At 49.1% G+C, this 18,978-nt stretch overlaps 2 protein-coding genes across 2 annotated transcripts in view; both read left to right on the forward strand.

Moving 5' to 3' along the window:
- RARS2 (arginyl-tRNA synthetase 2, mitochondrial) overlaps positions 1-18,978 on the forward strand; it is a 134,134-nt gene that overhangs the window by 61,739 nt on the left and 53,417 nt on the right. Inside the window, exons 8-10 of the mRNA XM_075340146.1 lie at positions 2,290-2,366; positions 2,886-3,044; positions 14,310-14,416. Coding sequence (XP_075196261.1) covers positions 2,290-2,366; positions 2,886-3,044; positions 14,310-14,416 — 343 coding nt within the window. The remainder of the gene's footprint in view (positions 1-2,289; positions 2,367-2,885; positions 3,045-14,309; positions 14,417-18,978) is intronic.
- On the forward strand, positions 186-1,481 carry LOC142295815 (small ribosomal subunit protein uS15). Its single transcript, XM_075338906.1, has 2 exons — positions 186-580; positions 1,435-1,481. Exons 1-2 carry the CDS (start codon positions 202-204, stop codon positions 1,479-1,481), a joined length of 426 nt encoding a protein of 141 aa, XP_075195021.1. The 5' UTR covers positions 186-201.

The following is an 18,978-nucleotide window of genomic DNA, read 5'->3' on the forward strand; positions in this document are numbered from 1 at the left end:
CAATATATTGACCATTAACTGTCAGTAACACTAATGAGGGGTATTATCAGAATTCTTGCAATTTTGAAGAGTTATGGAAAAAAATAAATGGTGCCTGACAAGAAATACCACTGTGGCAGTTACTGAATGCTGCAGTGAGTATATGTGTCTGTTTGAGTGGATATATATATAGATAGATAGCTTTTCCTCGCAGCCGCCATCATGGGTCGCATGCATGCTCCAGGAAAGGGCTTGTCCCAGTCGGCGCTCCCCTACAGACGCAGCGTCCCCACTTGGTTGAAGCTTACGTCTGATGATGTGAAGGAGCAGATCTACAAGCTTGCCAAGAAGGGTCTCACCCCATCCCAGATCGGTGTCATCCTCAGAGATTCTCATGGAGTTGCTCAGGTCCGTTTTGTTACCGGTAACAAAATTCTGAGAATCCTGAAGTCCAAAGGCCTCGCCCCGGACCTCCCGGAGGACCTGTACCACCTGATCAAGAAGGCTGTGGCCGTGCGCAAACACTTGGCGAGGAACAGGAAGGATAAAGACGCCAAGTTTCGTCTGATTCTCATTGAGAGCAGTATGTTACTGCCTGAAGGTGACTGCTTCCTTCAGATTCCCTGTTTGTCATTTCAGAAGGACCTTATCGTGATCCCTCTGCCTCTAAGGCTACTTTCACACATCCGGCTTGAGCTCTGAGGCTCAATCCGGCTGTGCAAGCTATGCAACGGATGCGGTGAAAACACCGCATCCTTTGCATAAGTTTTTCTTTTGCGGCCAGTCCGATTTTTGCCGCTTGCGGCATGCTACTGAGCATGCGCAGTGGCAAAAACCGCATGCGGCGGCCGGATGCGGTTATTGCCGCATCCGGCCGCCATAGGCATGCATTGAAAAATGCGCCGCATCGGCCGAATGCGGCGCGATGCGGGTTTTTTTTGCCGCACGAAAAAACGTGCCAGGCAACGTTCCATCCGGCCGCCGCATCGGCTAAATCTGAGGCATGCGGCAAAAACCGGACGGAACGCAAGGCCATGCGGCACAATGCGGCACTAATTAAAGTCTATGCAGGAAAATCGCAACCGGCAGCAAAAAAAAACGGTTGCGATTTTCCTGCAAAGTGCCGGATTGTGCCGCATAACAAAAACCGGAGGTGTGAAAGCAGCCTAAGGCAACCATTGCTCACTGGATTTGGGCTGCCATTCTGGAAGCTTATAAGACTAAGAACAAAGTGCACCTTTTTGTCTCGTTCCACTCGTTCAATGAGCGGTTTGCCATCCTGCATCAACCTTGCAGCTTTGAGAATCTGTGAACAGAGGACCAAGTAGCAGCCCTATAAAGTTCTACACGGTTCACACCCTCATGGCGTTTGCAGGTCTAGGCAGGAAGTGGCAGTCAATCAGTTTACCTCCTGAGAGATTTGCCTTACACATTTGTATATTTTTTACGCCCTAGGGACTGCTTTGGGATGTCCTATGGTTTCTTGTATTCCCCAAATGTAGCGCCCGAGAGAAGAAGATTTTTGGAGTCACCATAAAATCCCTTTCTTGTAGTCTACATTGGGAGACATAGCATCCAACCTTTTGTTCATGTTACACCCATAGGGGCGCATTAAGGTATTATATTTTATTTCTGCTTTTCTCACTAACTGAATAGCTTGGTTGCCAGGATGCTTGTATAGCCTGAGGAGGAACCAACGTTTCTTCTTTGAGAGCCTGACAGCTAATACTAACGGCTCAATCCATGGGCAACATGTATGAGACTGTGGCTGTATGAAATTGGGCAGGTATCTTGGCACTGAAACGCTACGGCAAGTTTAAAGGCTGCCAATGACTGATTTGCATGGGATACGTCCTCCTGCCCACTGTCAGTGACTGACAGATTCTCTACCTGTACACACGCACATGTCAGTCACTGGCAGTGGGCGGTGATTTAAAAATGATGTTTAAAGGATGTTTTTCTCTAAAACTAAGCACTCAGCCAGTGCGTTGTACATGCGGTCTGTGGTATGGCAGCTGTCGGGTTGCCTTTAAGCATGTAATTCTTAGTGTCAGCCTCTTAGTGGCAGCAACACACACCCATAGTTTCCTGTGTCCCCAATGAAGACTACGAGAAAAGGATTTAATGGTGAGTCCAAAAATCGTTTAGTTGTTTAAATTGTAGTATAAAAAAGTAATCGCATAAAAAGTGCTTAGTGAAATAAAGACTAATGAACTCTGCTCGTTCAGTATATGTGTTGAATAACAATGCTAAATATACATTGCATTAAAATCCATGAAATTTAATGAAAATTTCCAATTCATTTTCTAGGACTTCTGGGTGCTGGCTTTAGCAAGTTTGGCTGTGAAGAGAAGCTGAAATCTAATGCTCTGCAGCATCTTTTTGAGGTAGGTCATCTTTTATAACGGTTTATAAAGTATGGATTTACTGATATATTAAAGAGGTTTTACACTCCGTACAAAATTTAAATTTAATGGGCCCAAGATGGTGTAAGAAAACAAAACAAACCAGAGATGCTCCTCCGCACTCCATAGGGTGTCTGCTGATGCGACCTCTGTAGACTTTTTGGCTGTAACCTTCACATTCTATGAAAACAGTATTTTCCTTTCCGACTGCAGCCTTCACATTCTGTTCAGCCAGTGGCCATATGATGCCCCCCCACCATACATTGATGCCAGAAGAATGGTGGGGACACCGTAGGGAATGCAGACTCATGGTGCCGGTCCAGGAGTCAAGTATAGGTTTTTGGTTTTCTTCCACCACCCTGAGCACATTAAGATTTAATTTTTGAACAATTAATACGATTTACTGTGCAATAGTCGACACAAACCTTATTTAAACATTTTTTGTGACATAATAATAGCATTGCTTCTCAAGGGGTTTTGTTTTTGCTATGTAATGTAAAGGTATATGTGAAAGTCAATGCAGAAGCAGATAAGGATGAAGAGATGAAACAATCAGCCTATGAATTTATGAAAAAACTTGAGAGTGGACATCCACAAGCACTTTCTCTATGGACACACTTTAGAGGTTTGAGCATTGAAGAATATTCAAAAGTCTATAAGGTACATTTTAAATTCATTAAAGCACAACATAAATCCAAATGTTTTATCTAGCTATGTCTACCACAGACAGCTTACAGCACAATTTGCAAGAACTAACCAGCTATGTTACTCCAAAACCTCAGGTTGGAAAACAAGGCTTTAAAAAAAATTGCAGACATATTCTGACAACGGGCAGGTAGAGATGTCACTGCATCATTGTTGGCGGTCCCCGTATGTTAAACGTCTGTAGTGACGTTTCAAAATGTAAAAGAATAGTAGAGCAGCTGCACGACATTGTGCAACTGTAAGGCCAGAGGCAGTCGGCTGTCATACACAGCCACATTCCCTACATGGAAAGCAGACATGATTAGTTATCATGTCTGCCTACTTGATCCCTATAACCACAGCAGTAAACAAGCATTATTTATACAGATTAGGAACCACTGACGGTGCTTCCTCCTCCGGACCTAGAAATCATGTGATAACTGGGTGTAGGGAGAGAACAGGAGCTGCTGGGCCAAATCAACAAGAAATTAAAAAGATGGCACTCCCCATTCCATAAAATAATTTTTTTATTCAAATATTGATAAAAGCAAGGGGTGCAGGAGGATGTGGGCAGGATGATAGACGATGGCCGTTTCGAGTGGAACAATGCTTCAAAGGATCCTGATATAGTATGATGTGGAACCACTTCCTTTACGCGTAGGTCACATCAACACATCACAGTAATCAAAGGGACACATGATCAGACAAGATTTACAAAAGAGCCAATAATAGTCATAAAAACACAGATCATTTTTATTGTTAAAACCTAACGGACCTTGGGCTTTTATATAATTCATTTGGCTTCTCTTCTTAGTAGGATTTTATGATGATCACCTCCCTGTAGCAGAAAATTAACCCTACCTAAGCTTGCAAATGTCAAGACTTCAGGATTGGACTAATGCTTCTCATGAATATGATTAATCTAGGGAAATCTTTTCCAAAGTTACTAGACTTTAAATGCTTCCTAAAACTTACTGATAATGGTCGAATTATTTTGCCGATGGAGATATAAACCACAGGGACAAAACAAATGACATAATTTGGATTTAATGTCTCCATTGAAGGGTTCCACTGGGATAATCTTGCCCAATTTTTTTTCACTGGGTGTGTTGTCAGTAAAAAAGCACAAACATCATTAATCCCCTCATGATGAGAACCCTCTGCGTTGAAGCCCAAAGGGCCAAGAGTACTGGCTGTTTCACCTTGATACAAAATGAGATCAGCATTACTTGAAAAACAAAAACAAGTTATCAAATATTTTTTTCTAATAGCCTTCGCAAGGCTATTCTGAAGTCTACAGAATTACGTTTTTCATGTAAACCAAATTTCAAACACTTTGGCATTACTGATAGAGAGTCCTCAACCAAACAGTGCTCAGCCAGGATCACAACCTCATTTTGACAGGTACCATTATTGAGCAATGTTTACAAGACACCTGTTTGCGCTTGGTTCCTTTGCACTGATTCTCCTCCCTTCCCTTCTGATGCGTTTCCCAAAGGGACAGAGGGAACTTGTAGATGAAGGGTGAAGATTGGTAATTTTCTCATTACCCACTTCTTCTGACGTACTCGAGTCCGAATCGGTTGTCCATCAATAATGATTAGATTGTCTTCTCATTATTTTTCTGTGGTCAGCCTTTTCTTTGTTTTGTTTTTATTATACAGAAAAATCTGTCCTAATTCATAATACTTTTTATCTGTTAGAAATGTATCCTTTTTTTCTCTGCTCAATTTCTGCCTGAATGAGGATCAATTTCTTATCCAGTCATTTTAGACACACCTGCCATTTATTTTCAGTGATACACGAGTGAAATTCAGATTCAGACTTCGCCTTTTCCAGATCAGTGCTCGCTTGCATATTGCCCTTTTCAATTCATTTACATTTTTGATGTTCCATAGGCCAAATATTCTCAGAAAGACCTCTTAATTGAAAAGAAAAATACTAGTAAAGACAAAAAAGATTTATTTTAAATATGGCCCCTTGGACAAAACAATCCATTTATATCACAGAAAGAAATTGGTATTTTCTCGAGAGCAGTAGGGATTTATCAGAGGTGGCCGCACAAAAACTACTACTTACATATACAAGGAGCAAAAATCTCAGACATTCGTGTCCTTAATCCAATCAAATTGGGTTCTAATAATATCATTGGTAAATAAAGATTGCCAAGTTGGAAACTTTAAGTGCAGCAGTTGTAGATTTCACCTGACAACAAATCCTTAACGTATCGGTACTGAACTTCATAGTGTTTCACAATGTATTTCTTGCAAAACACAATTTGTGATCTATGTCATTTCTTGGTTTTATTTTTTTTTTTATCCATCTGCAAAAAAATTAGACCATTATACAAAAGATTTAGGGAAAAGTTTAAATGTGGAGAAGGTTCCCTTAGATTAATGAATCCCATTTGTGAGAAGAATCAGTCCAATCCTTAAGTCTTTTCATTTGCAGGCTTAAGGTACCGTCACACATAACGAGATCGCTAGCGAGATCGCAGCTGAGTCACCGTTTTGGTGACGCAGTAGCGATCCTGTTAGCGATCTTATGTGTGACACCTACCAGCGATCAGGCCCCTGCTGTGAGATCTCTAGTCGTTGGAGAATGGTCCAGGCCATTTTCTTCAAAGGCGATGTCCTGCTGGGCAGGACATATCGCTGTGTTTGACACTGTATGACAGGGTCACAGTGACTGCTGAGATCGTTATACAGGTCGCTACTGCGACCTGTATTGTTCCTGCATCGTTGGTAAGATCTGACTGTGTGACATCTCACCTGCAACCTCCCAGCGACTTACCTGCGATCCCTATCAGGTCGCATCGTTTTCGGGATCGCTGGTAAGTCGTTGTGTGTGACTGGGCCTTTAGAAGAGGGTTCATTTTCTGCCCCAAGGACCTACTAAGAGGAGAAACCAAATGGATTTGAAAGCTCAAGGTCCTTTAGGACTGAACGATAAAAAAGATCTGTTTTTATGACTGTATTATTTTCTCTTTTGTAAATCTTGTTTGATGATGTGTTCCTTTGGATTACTGTGATGTAATGACGTGACCTACCCATAAAGGAAGTGTTCCACATTATACTGCAGAAGTGGGGGAACCTTTTTACTGCCGAGGGCCAATTTGATAATTTCTACCAACCTTTGGGGGCCACACCAAATTTATCAGCTTGAAAATTACCCTAATATATTTTGTCAAACAATTAATTCACCCCTACTGTGGTGGCTGGAGCTGCTTCTCTTTGGTGCGGAGTTGATGTTCGGTGATGTTGATCATGTTGCTTATCACAACTGCTGTTCCAGGTTTGTCTCGATTTGGAGCGCAGTCAACAGATTGGTAAATCATATACATCACATAAGAGACATAGAGGCACATACATCACAGGAGGGGTTGGGGGCATATATACACACCACCGGAGGGGCTGAGGGCATATATCCATCACAAAAGGGACTGGGGAAATATATACATCACAGGATGAGCTGGGGACATATACACATCACAGGCGTGGCTGGGGGCATATACACATCACAGGAGGGGTTGGAGCTTGGACAGCACTGGCAGCGGCATGGACAGCACTGGCAGCGGCATGGACAGCACTGGCAGTGGCATGGACAGCACTAGAGGGACACGGACAGGACGACTAAGGGGGCACAGACATCACCAAGGTAGCACACAGCACTGGAGGGGTGGAACACACAGCACTGGGGTGGGGTGGCAAGCAGAACTGGGTGGGGGTGGCACACTGCACTGGGAGAAGGTCACAGCACCGCGGAAGGCAGGAGGCTCACTGCTCTGCGGGAGGCAGGAAGCTCACAGCAGTGGGAGGCATCTACAAAAGGGAGGCCGATTAAACCTGATGCTTCCTCTTCTTCTGTGGGACGGGAGCACAGCGCATCTCACACTTACCCTGACCACAAAGTACGTCCTCAGCACGCTGGCACAGGCCAGCAGGCTGAGGACCTAATGGTATGCGCACCACACATGGTGATTTATAGGGCCAGCAGCCGACAAGTCCGCAGCTGCTGTCCGAGTACTGCAGTTCCTAGGAATGTGCCCAGGGGCCGCATAAAAAGTCCATCGAGGGCTGCATACGGCCTGCAGGCCGGAGGTTCCCCAACCCTGTTATACTGTATCAGGACCCGTTAAAGTAGTATTCCTTACAAAACGGGTGTCGTCCATAACACTGCCTACATTTTCCTGCATCCTTATTTGTAGCAAGATTTGAATTGAAAGGGGTTTTTTAGGTGTTGAGTGCCACCTTTTTATGCCTTGTTAATTTGGTATGGCTTCCACTTAGGAGCTTGAGCACCGTGGTATCCCAGCAGTCAGTGTGTGTTACTATATAATCCTCCGAAGAGGAATTTTTGATTTTGCCAGGCAATTCTGTTTTTTTTGTCGCTCCATTGGGAGACCCAGACAATTGGGTGTATAGCTATTGCCTCTGGAGGCCACACAAAGTATTACACTTAAAAGTGTAAGGCCCCTCCCCTTCTGGCTATACACCCCCAGTGGGATCACTGGCTCACCAGTTTTGTGCTTTGTGCGAAGGAGGCAACACATCCACGCATAGCTCCACTTTTTAGTCAGCAGCAGCTGCTGACTATGTCGGATGGAAGAAAAGAGGACACATATAGTGTCCCCAGCATGCTCCCTTCTCACCCCACTGTATGTCGGAGGTGTTTGTAAGGTTGAGGTACCCATTGCGGGTACGGCGGCAGGAGCCCACATGCTGATTCCTTCCCCATCCCTTTTTACAGGGCTCTGGGTGAAGTGGGATTTACCGGTCTCCAGGCACTGAGACCGTGCTCCATCTACAGCCCCTGGAGAAGATGCTGGATGGAGCGGAGTACGTCAGGGACATGGCCCTGCTTCCTCAAGGTACTCTGTGTCCCCGTGCATTTGGCGCTCACACCGCAGCATGCTGGGTGTTGTAGTGCGCCGGGGGACATCAGCGCTGCGGCGCCTGTGCCATGGCCTCATTCAGCTTTGCTGAAGCAGGCTCACTTATGGGAATTGGTCGCGCCGGCCGCTGGGACTGCGGCGCGGCTGGCACTTGTAGTGCGCCGGGGACTTCAGCGCGGCCTGCGCTTTTACGGCGGCCGCGCTGATAACTAGAGTCCCCGGCTTTTGCGGCCTGCTTCCGTTCGTTCCCGCCCCCAGACCTGCCAGTCAGGAGAGGGGCGGGACGCTGGCCACTTCCAGGAATCGGTCGCGCCGGCCGCTGGCAGCGGCGCGGCTGGCACTTGTGGTGCGCCGGGGACTTCAGCGCGGCCCGCGCTTTTACGGCGGCCGCGCTGATAACTAGAGTCCCCGGCTTTTGCGGCCTGCTTCCGTTCGTTCCCGCCCCCAGACCTGCCAGTCAGGAGAGGGGCGGGACGCTGGCCACTTCTATGAATCGGTCGCGCCGGCCGCTGGAACTGCGGCGCGGCTGGCACTTGTGGTGCGCCGGGGACTTCAGCGCGGCCCGCGCTTTTACGGCGGCCGCGCTGTTAACTCGAGTCCCCGGCTTCTGGGCCTAGTCTCCCTTCGTTACCGCCCACAGCCCTGACAGTCAGGGTAGGGGCGTGACGCTGCATAGAGCAGAGCTGAGAGCTGGAGTATGTTTTGCATACTCCACCCCTCTCACTGTGTGCACTGTGAATCCGGATTCCCGCACTTTCTCAGGCACGCCCACGGCTTCCTTCTCTACAAGGACACCGGCAGCCATTAGTGTCAGTTTCTGACGATACAGAGACAAGTGTGGAAGACCCTGGCATTCTGATAGTCACACAATCGCTGTAACAGGCGTTAAGCAGCACCTGTGGTGCTAACCCCACTAGTGCAGAAGTGCACTTATAGATATGCTTGTACTATATACATTGCACTGTTTGGTCGCACGTTGTATATACCCTCCTGGATTATGCGGAGGAGTTATCAGCATATTCTCTGTGTAAAACAAAGGTGCAGAACCACATGTTTTTCTATACAGCTGGTACAGCATGTACGGCTATACGGCCGGCAGGTACATAGACTCCCACTGTATGCACTAATGGCCAGGGGATGAGGACGGTGTCTGCAGTATTTACTGACAGTTTTTCTGAGACTATGGCTATGATACTAGAAGCCTAGCAGTCCGGACATGTCTCTCAATGGGCACTGTTGAATCATTGATCCATGGCCCCCCTCAGTGTGAATAACTAACAGCTCCGGGAATGTCACACGCATCCCAGAGTCACGGCTCTGCACGGACGTCAGTCCCAGACAGCCTAAGTGGGCTCGCTATGAGCGGCCTCGGTTTCATCAGGGTCCTAACAGAAGGACTCGCTGTGTAATGAGGCGGAAGTAGCGGCTCAGGATTCTGATCCTGAGACCGCTCTCAATCTGGATACACCTGATTGTGACGCCATAGTAAATAATCTTATAGCGTCCATCTATAGAATGTGGGTTATTTCTCACAGCTCCTCCAGTGGAGGAGTCAGCTTCACGTATTTTTCTGGACCACTCTGCCTTCAGAGAGGCAGTCCAGGAACACCACGCTTATCCAGATATGCGCTTCTCCAAACGGCTTAGGATACACGTTATCCCTGTCCCCTGACTTGGTCAAGGACTGGACCCAATGTCCCGAGCGGCATCCTCCAATCTCCAGGCTTGTAGCTAGATCCATAGTTGCAGTGGGAGATGGAACTGCAAACTCAAAGATGCCACTGACAGACAGATGGATCTCTGGTCGAAAGCCATCTATGAGGCTGTCGGCGCACCGTTGGCTCCGGCATTCTCTCCCTTGGGGCACTCCAAGCTATTTCAGCTTGTCTTACACAGATTGACACGGTTACACGTACATCTGTGCCGCAGGTGGCATCCTTAACCTCTCAAATGTCTGCATTTGTTTCTTACGCGATTCAGGTTGTCCTGGACTCTGCGAACCGTGCGGCGGTAGCCTCCGCTACTCCGTGTTTTTAAGCAGAGCCTGGTCTGCTCGTTAAGTGAATGGAAGGCAGATTCTGCTTCCAAAAAAGGTTGCCTAACCAGTTGCCTTTTTCTGCTGACCGACTGTTTGGTGAGCGTTGGATGTAACCATCAAACAGTCCAGGGGTAAGGATTCATCCTTTCCTCAGCCCGGACACAACAAACCCCAACAGAGCAAGAGGCAGTCGGGGTTTTCGGCCTTTTCGAGGCTCGGGCAGGTCCCATTTTTCCTCGTCCAATGTGGACTCAAAAGGATCAGAGGAGCTAAGATTCTTAGCGGGCTCAGTCTCGCCCAAAAAAGCGACAGTCTGAAAACCCGCTTCCAAGGCGGCTTCCTCATGACTTGCGGCCTCGGTCGGTAGCAGGCTCTCCCGCCTCGGCGATATTTAGCTGCCATAGGTCAATGACCATTGAGTGTGAGACATTCTGTCTCACGGGTACAGGATAGAGCTCACTTCTCGTCCTCCAACTCGATTCTTCAGAATTTCTCCACCTCCCGGCCGGGCCGCTGCTCTTCTGCAAACAGGGTGCACTCTATAGGCAGAAAGAGTGATGACCCCCGTTCCTCTTCAGGAACAAGGTCACGGTTTTTACCCCAAATTCTTTGCGGTACCTATAACAACGGGCCGTTCCGTCCCGTTCTGGATCTAAAAATGCTCAGCAAGCTCGTGGACACCAGGCGGTTCCGGATGGAATCCCTCCGCCATGTCATCGCCTCACGGTCCCAAGGATATTTCCTAGCATCATTAGGCATCAAGGATGCTTATCCACACGTGCCGATTGATCCAGAGCACTAGCGTTTCTACGCTTCGTTATAGGAGACGAACACCCTCTGTTCGTAGCTCTACCTTCCGGCTAGCGACAGTCAACTGGTCTTCGCCAAGGTCAGGGCAGCAGTAGTCACAGTCCTGCACTCTCAGGGTCACTCTGTGGTCCCGTATTTAGACGATCTACTTGTCAAGGCACTCTCTTAGGAAACATGCCAACACTGCCCGAACGTTGCGCTGGAGACTCTCTAGAGTTTTGGGTGGATCATCAACTTTTTAAAGTCAGATCCGACCCCGACCCTATCGATAACATATCTAGGCATAGAGTTTCTTACTCTCTCAGCGATAGTGAAGCTGCCGCTAGACAAACAGCATTCACTACGGGTTGCAAGCTCTTCTTTAAGAACCAGTCGCACACATTGAGACGCCTCATGCACTTCCTACGTAAGATGGTAGCAATGGAGGCAGTTCCTTTCGCGCAGTTTTACTGCGTCCACTACAATGGGACATTCTCCGCCAATGGGACGAGGAGTCGACGTCCCTCAACAGAGTCGTCGTTCTTTCTCAGGCGGCCAAGGAATCTCTACGGTGGTGGCTTCTTCTCACCTCTTGGTCAAAAAGAAGGTCCTTCCTATCCCCGTCCTGGGCGATAGTTACGACAGACGCGAGTCTATCAGGGTGGGGAGCAGTTTTTCTCCACTACAGCGCTCAGGGTACGTGGACTCAGCAAGAGTCCACTCTTCAGATCAATGTTCTTGAACACAGAGCAGTGTATCTTGCCCTACAATCCTTCCAACAGCGGCTGGAAAGCAAGCATATCCGACTTCAGTCGGACAGCTCCACAGCGGTGGCATACATCAACCACCAAGGAAGAACGCGCAACCGGCAAGCCTTCCAGGAAGTCCGGCAGGTTCTGATGTGGGTGGAAGACACGGCATCCACCATATCCACAATTCACATCCCAAGTGTGGAAACTAGGAAGCTGACTTCCTAAGTCGCTGAGGTGTGGCCGAAAGAGTATGGTCTCCTCACCCGGACGGGTTTCAGGAGATCTGGCGCCGCTGACAGAGGCCGGACGTCGATCTAATGGCGTCACGGCACAACAACAATGTGCCAGCTTCTTGGCACGGTTTCACAATCATCGAGCTCTGGCGGCAAACGCCTTAGTTCAGCATTGGTCGCAGTTCCAGCTACCTTAGGTGCCACCTCTGGCATTGTTGCCCAGAGTACTGCGCTAGATCAAGACCGACTGCGGCCGCGCCATCCTCGTCGCTACAAATTGGCCGAGGATGTTGTGGTACTCGGTTTTGTGGTGCCTCACGGTAGGCTAACCGGGGGCACTACCAGACCAATCAGACTGGCTGTCTCAAGGGCCATTCTTCCATTTGAATTCTACGGCCCTCAACCGGATGGTGTAGAATTGAGTCCTGGAACCTAGTGTCGTCAGGATTACCTCAGGACGTGGTTGCCACCATGAGACAGGCTAGCATACCAACGTCCGCCAAGATTGACCACAGGACGTGGAAGATGTTCTTATCTCGGTGCTCGGCGCAGGGTGTTTCTCCCTGGCCGGTTGCATCGTCTATGTTTCCTTCCTTCCTACAATCTAGGTAGGAAAATGGGTTGTCGCTCAGTTCCCTTTAGGGACAAGTCTCAGCGCTATCTGTATTTTTTCAGAAACGACGACTTCCTCAGGTACGCACGTTCCTACGGGGAGTTTGTCTTCTCAGCACTCCGTACAAGCGGCCGTTAGAGCCCTGAGATCTGAACAAGGTTCTAATTGCTCTCCAGATGCCGCCTTTCGAGCCTTTGAAGGATGTCTCCCTTCCCGTTTTTCACGGGAAGTGGCCTTCTAGTAACGGTCTCGTCTCTTAGGAGAGTTTCCGAGCTAGCAACGCTCTCATACAAACTCCCTTCCTGGTCCTTCACCAGGACAGGGTAGTTCTGCGTCCGGTTCCGGAATTTCTCCCTAAGGTGGTATCCCATTTTCATATCAATCAGGATATCACCTCACCTTCTTTGTGTCCTCGTCCAGTCCATCAATTTCAGAAAGATTTGCATCTGTTGGTTCTGGTGAGAGCACTCAGGTTCTACTTCCCGCATGGCGCTCCTGCGCCACCCGGATGCACTCTTTGTCCTTGTCGCTGGTCGGCGTAAACAGTCGCAAGCTTCCAGATCCACCCTTGTTCGGGGGCTCGAGGAACCAATTCTTGAAACCTACAGTTCTACTGGGCTTCTGGTTCTCTCAAGGCCGAAGGCCCATTCTACCAGAGCCGTGGGTGCATCCTGGGCATTACGGCACCAGGCTACGGCTCAGCAGGTGTGTCAGGCACCCACCTGGTCGAGTCTACTTACTTTTACCAAGCATTATCAGATGCATACCTACGCTTCGGCAGACGCCAGCCTAGGTAGATAAATCATTCAGGCGGCGGTTGGCCACCTGTAGGAGAGGGCCGTTTGACGGCCCTATCATGAGGTATTCTTTTACCCACCCAGGGATTGCTTTTGGACATCCCAATTGTCTGGGTCTCCCAATGGAGCGACAAAGAAGAAGGGAATTTTGTTTACTTACCGTAAATTCCTTTTCTTCTAGCTCCAATTGGGAGACCCAGCACCCGCCCTGTTTTCTCGGGGTTTTTCTGTTTTTTCGGGTACACATGTTGTTCATGTGGTATGGTTCAGTTCTCCGATGTTTCCTCGGATTGAATTGGTCTTTAAACCAGTTATTGGCTTTCCTCCTTCTTGCTTTGGCACTAAAACTGGTGAGCCAGTGATCCCACTGGGGGTGTATAGCCAGAAGGGGAGGGGCCTTACACTTTTAAGTGTAATACTTTGTGTGGCCTCCAGAGGCAATAGCTATACACCCAATTGTCTGGGTCTCCCAATTGGAGCTAGAAGAAAAGGAATTTACGGTAAGTAAACAAAATTCCCTTCTTTTCACAGGAGTTGCTGAGTCCTAGGAAACAGTCGACTCTGCTTTGTAGAAAAAATATTGATTTTCCCCCCTCCCCCCCACTATACCTGGCACTAATATAAAAGCCAAAAAGAATAGCCACTGCCAAACTAAATCACTGTTTCTAGCCCCACCCCATTGAAATAAAGTGTCCTATATATAAAAATAATTTCTACGGCAAGGGGAACACAATTTTAAAATGGTTTTTAGCAGTCCTTAATTATATTATTTTAATGAGAAAAAAATTAGAGCCAAAAAACCCAAAAATATACGTGCTCATGAACAGTGTAAAATGACTTGGTCATGAACTGGTTTAGTATTTCCCCAGCAATGCTCATTGACACTGAATCAAGACCTTTACCTACCGCAACTACATGAGACTATCTAGTCATTGTAAGAAATAGAAAAAAAAAATTGAATTTCTTCCCTTTTTTTTTTTTTTTCAGTCACTTATTGAAAATGGTGTCAAGTGGATGTAAAAGTATTTTTTTCTGATATAACGTACTTGATTATAATGTCATGTCTGGTCATTATACTGTCGACATTTATTTATTTATTTTTTTTGTTTTGTTTTTTTTTTACAGCGACTTGGTGTACAATTTGATGAGTATTCTGGCGAGTCCTTTTATATTGAAAAATCGCAAGACGTCTTGAACCTTTTGCAAAATAAAAATATTCTTACGATTACCAAGTATGATTTATTATAAATTTAAAGGGAATCTGTCAGCAGGTTTTTGGTAGCTCATCTGAAAGCAGCATGATGAAGGCAAAGAGATTCTGAATCCAACAATATCTCAGATTACTGACAAAATCTACATTTCTTTTTCGCTCCTAATTGGGAGACCCAGACAGTGGTGTATAGCTACTGCCCTCTGGAGGCCGCACAAAGAACTACACTTAAAAGTGTAAGGCCCCTCCCCTTCTGGCTATACACCCTCCCGTAGGAGTACAGATTCCTCAGTTTTAGCTTTGTGCGCAAGGAGGTCAGACACGCACGCATAGCTCCATTGTTTTTAGTCAGCAGCAGCTGCTGACTATGTCGGATGGAAGAAAAGAGGGCCCATACAGGGCTCCCAGCATGCTCCCTTCTCACCCCACTGTATGTCGGAGGTGTTTGTAAGGTTGAGGTACCCATTGCGGGTACGGCGGCAGGAGCCCACATGCTGATTCCTTCCCCATCCCTTTTTACAGGGCTCTGGGTGAAGTGGGATTTACTGGTCTCCAGGCACTGAGACCGTGCTCCATCTACAGCCCCTGGAGAAGATGCTGGATGGAGCGGAGTACATCAGGGACATGGCCCTGCTTCCTCAAGGTACTCTGTGTCCCCGTGCATTTGGCGCTCACACCGCAGCATGCTGGGTGTTGTAGTGCGCCGGGGGACATCAGCGCTACGGCGCTTGTGCCATGGCCTCATTCAGCTTCGCTGAAGCAGGCACACTTCTAGGAATCGGTCGCGCCGGCCGCTGGGACTGCGGCGCGGCTGGCACTTGTGGTGCGCCGGGGACTTCAGCGCGGCCCGCGCTTTTACGGCGGCCGCGCTGATAACTCGAGTCCCCGGCTTTTGCGGCCTGCTTCCGTTCGTTCCCGCCCCCGGACCTGCCAGTCAGGAGAGGGGCGGGACGCTGGCCACGTCTAGGAATCGGTCATGCCGGCCGCTGGGACTGCGGCGCGGCTGGCACTTGTGGTGCGCCGGGGACTTCAGCGCGGCCCGCGCTTTTACGGCGGCCGCGCTGATAACTCGAGTCCCCGGCTTTTGCGGCCTGCTTCCGTTCGTTCCCGCCCCCAGACCTGCCAGTCAGGAGAGGGGCGGGACGCTGGCCAGTGCATCAGCGCTGAGGGCTGGAGTCGTTTTTACATACTCCAGCCCTCACAATCGGCACAGAGGGGACACTGTTTCCCGCACTTTTGTTTGGGAACTCCCACGGACCGCCCCTCTCCACAGACGCCGGCAGCCATTCCTGCTGACACCCTGAGCTGCAGAGGGGAGCCGGGGAGACCCAGACAAGGAATTCTGCAGCCTCTTACCCGCTATTCAGCGGGCGGTAAGCAGCCCTCAGGGCTCACCCCCTCTTGTGCCAGTAGTATTCTTAGTATTTTGTTTCTACAAATACTTTGTATTGCATAGCGCTGGTCGCCCTTTGGCTATAGACTCTCTCACATTGCAGAGAGCCAGCAGCATGTCGTCCGTAAAACGCAAGGGTGCCAAGGCACAGACATTATATGCTTCCTGCACCGCATGTGGGACTTTTCTACCGGCAGGCTCCACGGACCCCCATTGTGTGCAGTGCTCGGCCCCTGCGGCGCTTGCACAGTCGGGACCTCTGCTGGACGTGACCCAGGGTGTACCACCTGTGAATGCTGTCCAGGTGACAGGAACTGAGTTTGCAGCTTTTGCTGACAGAATGTCTCTCACTATGTCACAAATTCTTGACACATTGCGAGCTAGGCCTGTACTTCAGGCCACGGACACTGTGCAATCATTGCCCCCTGGTCCCCCTCAGCTCCAAGCTCCGGGACGGGCATATACACCTCAGGGTGAAGACTCTGACTCGGACGATGGCCCCGGGCAGCCTAAGCGGGCTCGCTATGACGGGCCTTCACATTCATCTCAATGGTCAGGATCCCAGCGAGATGAATCTATGGGTGATGAGGCGGACGTAACTGATCAGGATTCTGATCCTGGGACCGCTCTCAATCTAGATACACCAGATGGTGACGCCATAGTTAATGATCTTATATTTAACATCAATAAGATGTTAAATATTTCCCCACCAGCTCCTCTTGTGGAGGAGTCAGCTTCGCAGCACGAGAGAATCCATTTCAGATACCCTAAGCGTACTTTAAGCACTTTTCTGGACCACGCTGACTTTAGAGACGCAATCCAGAAACCCCACGCTTATCCTGAAAGGCGTTTTCCTAAACGGCTTAAAGATACACGCTATCCTTTTCCCCCTGAGGTGGTCAAGGGTTGGACCCAGTGTCCAAAAGTGGATCCTCCAATTTCCAGGCTTGCAGCTAGATCCTTGGTTGCAGTTGAAGATGGAGCGGCACTTAAAGATGCCACTGACAGGCAGATGGAGCTCTGGCTGAAATCCATCTATGAAGCGATTGGAGCGTCATTAGCGCCTTCTTTTGCAGCCGTATGGGCACTCCAAGCTATCTCAGCCGGGCTTGCGCGAGTTGACTCCGTCACACGTGCATTTGCCCCGCAGGTAGCACCATTGACCTCGCAAATGGCGGCATTCGCGTCGTACGCGATTAATGCTGTTCTTGACGCTACAAGCCGCACGGCAGTGGCGTCAGCCAACTCCGTTGTTTTGCGTAGGGCCCTGTGGTTGAGACATTGGAAAGCAGATTCTCATTCCAAGAAGTGCTTAACCAATTTGCCTTTTTCTCGTGACCGATTGTTTGGAGAGCGTTTGGATGAAATCATCAAACACTCCAAGGGTAAGGACTCATCCTTACCGCAACACAGACAAAACAGACCCCAACAGAGGAAGGGTCAGTCTGGTTATCGGTCCTTTCGAGGACCGGGCAGGTCCCAATTCGCCTCGTCAAAAAAGACTCAAAAAGACCAGAGACGCTCAGATTCTTGGAGGTCTCAGTCACGCCCAAAAAGGACAGCCGGAGGAACCGTTGCCAAGACGGCGTCCTCCTGACTTGCGGTCTCCGATTCCCACACCCGCGGTCGGTGGGAGGCTTTCCCACTTTGGCGACATCTGGCTGTCACACGTCAAAGACCGTTGGGTGAGGGATATTCTGTCTCACGGGTACAGGATAGAGTTCAGTTCTCGTCCGCCAACTCGTTTCTTCAGAACTTCTCCACCACCAGACCGAGCCGATGCTCTGTTGCAGGCGGTGGCCGCTCTAAAGGCGGAAGGAGTGGTGACCTCCGTCCCTCTTCAGGAACAAGGTCACGGTTTTTACTCCAATCTGTTTGTGGTCCCAAAAAAGGACGGATCGTATCGGCCCGTCCTGGATCTAAAGTTGCTCAACAGACACGTAAAAGTCAGGAGGTTCCGGATGGAATCCCTACGCTCCGTCATAGCCTCAATGTCTCAAGGAGATTTTCTAGCATCAATAGATATCAAAGATGCGTATCTCCACGTGCCGATCGCACCAGAGCATCAGCGTTTCCTACGCTTCGTCATACACGACGAACACCTGCAGTTCGTAGCGTTACCTTTCGGTCTGGCAACAGCCCCCCGGGTCTTCACCAAGGTCATGGCAGCAGTAGTAGCTGTTCTGCACTCGCAGGGTCACTCGGTCATCCCGTATCTAGACGACCTGCTTATAAAGGCACCCTCTCAAGAGGCATGCCAACACAGTCTGAAGGTGGCACTAGACACTCTCCAGAGTTTCGGGTGGATTATCAACTTTCCAAAGTCTCATCTAACCCCGACCCAATCTCTGACTTATCTTGGCATGGAGTTTCATACTCTCTCAGCGATAGTGAAGCTTCCACTGGACAAGCAGTGCTCGCTACGGACTGGAGTGCAATCTCTCCTTCAGAGCCAGTCGCACTCACTGAGGCGCCTCATGCATTTCCTAGGAAAGATGGTAGCAGCAATGGAGGCAGTCCCGTTCGCGCAGTTTCATCTGCGCCCTCTACAATGGGACATTCTACGCCAATGGGACGGGAAATCGACGTCCCTCGACAGGACTGTCTCCCTCTCTCAGACTGCCAAGGACTCTCTGCGTTGGTGGCTTCTCCCCACCTCATTGTCACAGGGAAAGTCGTTCCTTCCCCCGTCCTGGGCAGTGGTCACGACGGATGCGAGCCTATCAGGGTGGGGAGCGGTGTATCTCCACCACAGGGCTCAGGGGATGTGGACTCTGGAAGAGTCCACCCTGCAGATCAATGTTCTGGAAATCAGAGCAATCTATCTTGCCCTGCGAGCCTTCCAACAATGGCTGGAAGGCAAGCAGATTCGGATTCAGTCGGACAATTCCACGGCGGTGGCGTACATCAACCACCAAGGGGGAACACGCAGTCGCCAAGCTTTTCAAGAAGTCCAACGGATTTTGACGTGGGTGGAAAGCAGAGCGTCCACCATATCCGCAGTTCACATCCCAGGCGTGGAAAACTGGGAAGCAGACTTTCTCAGTCGCCAGGGCATGGACGCAGGAGAATGGTCCCTTCACCCGGACGTGTTTCAGCAGATCTGTTGCCGCTGGGGGACGCCGGACGTCGATCTGATGGCGTCACGGCACAACAACAAGGTCCCAGTTTTCATGGCACGGTCTCACGAT

This window comes from Anomaloglossus baeobatrachus, chromosome 3 (genome assembly GCF_048569485.1).
Source record: "Anomaloglossus baeobatrachus isolate aAnoBae1 chromosome 3, aAnoBae1.hap1, whole genome shotgun sequence".
Lineage (NCBI taxonomy): Eukaryota > Metazoa > Chordata > Amphibia > Anura > Aromobatidae > Anomaloglossus > Anomaloglossus baeobatrachus.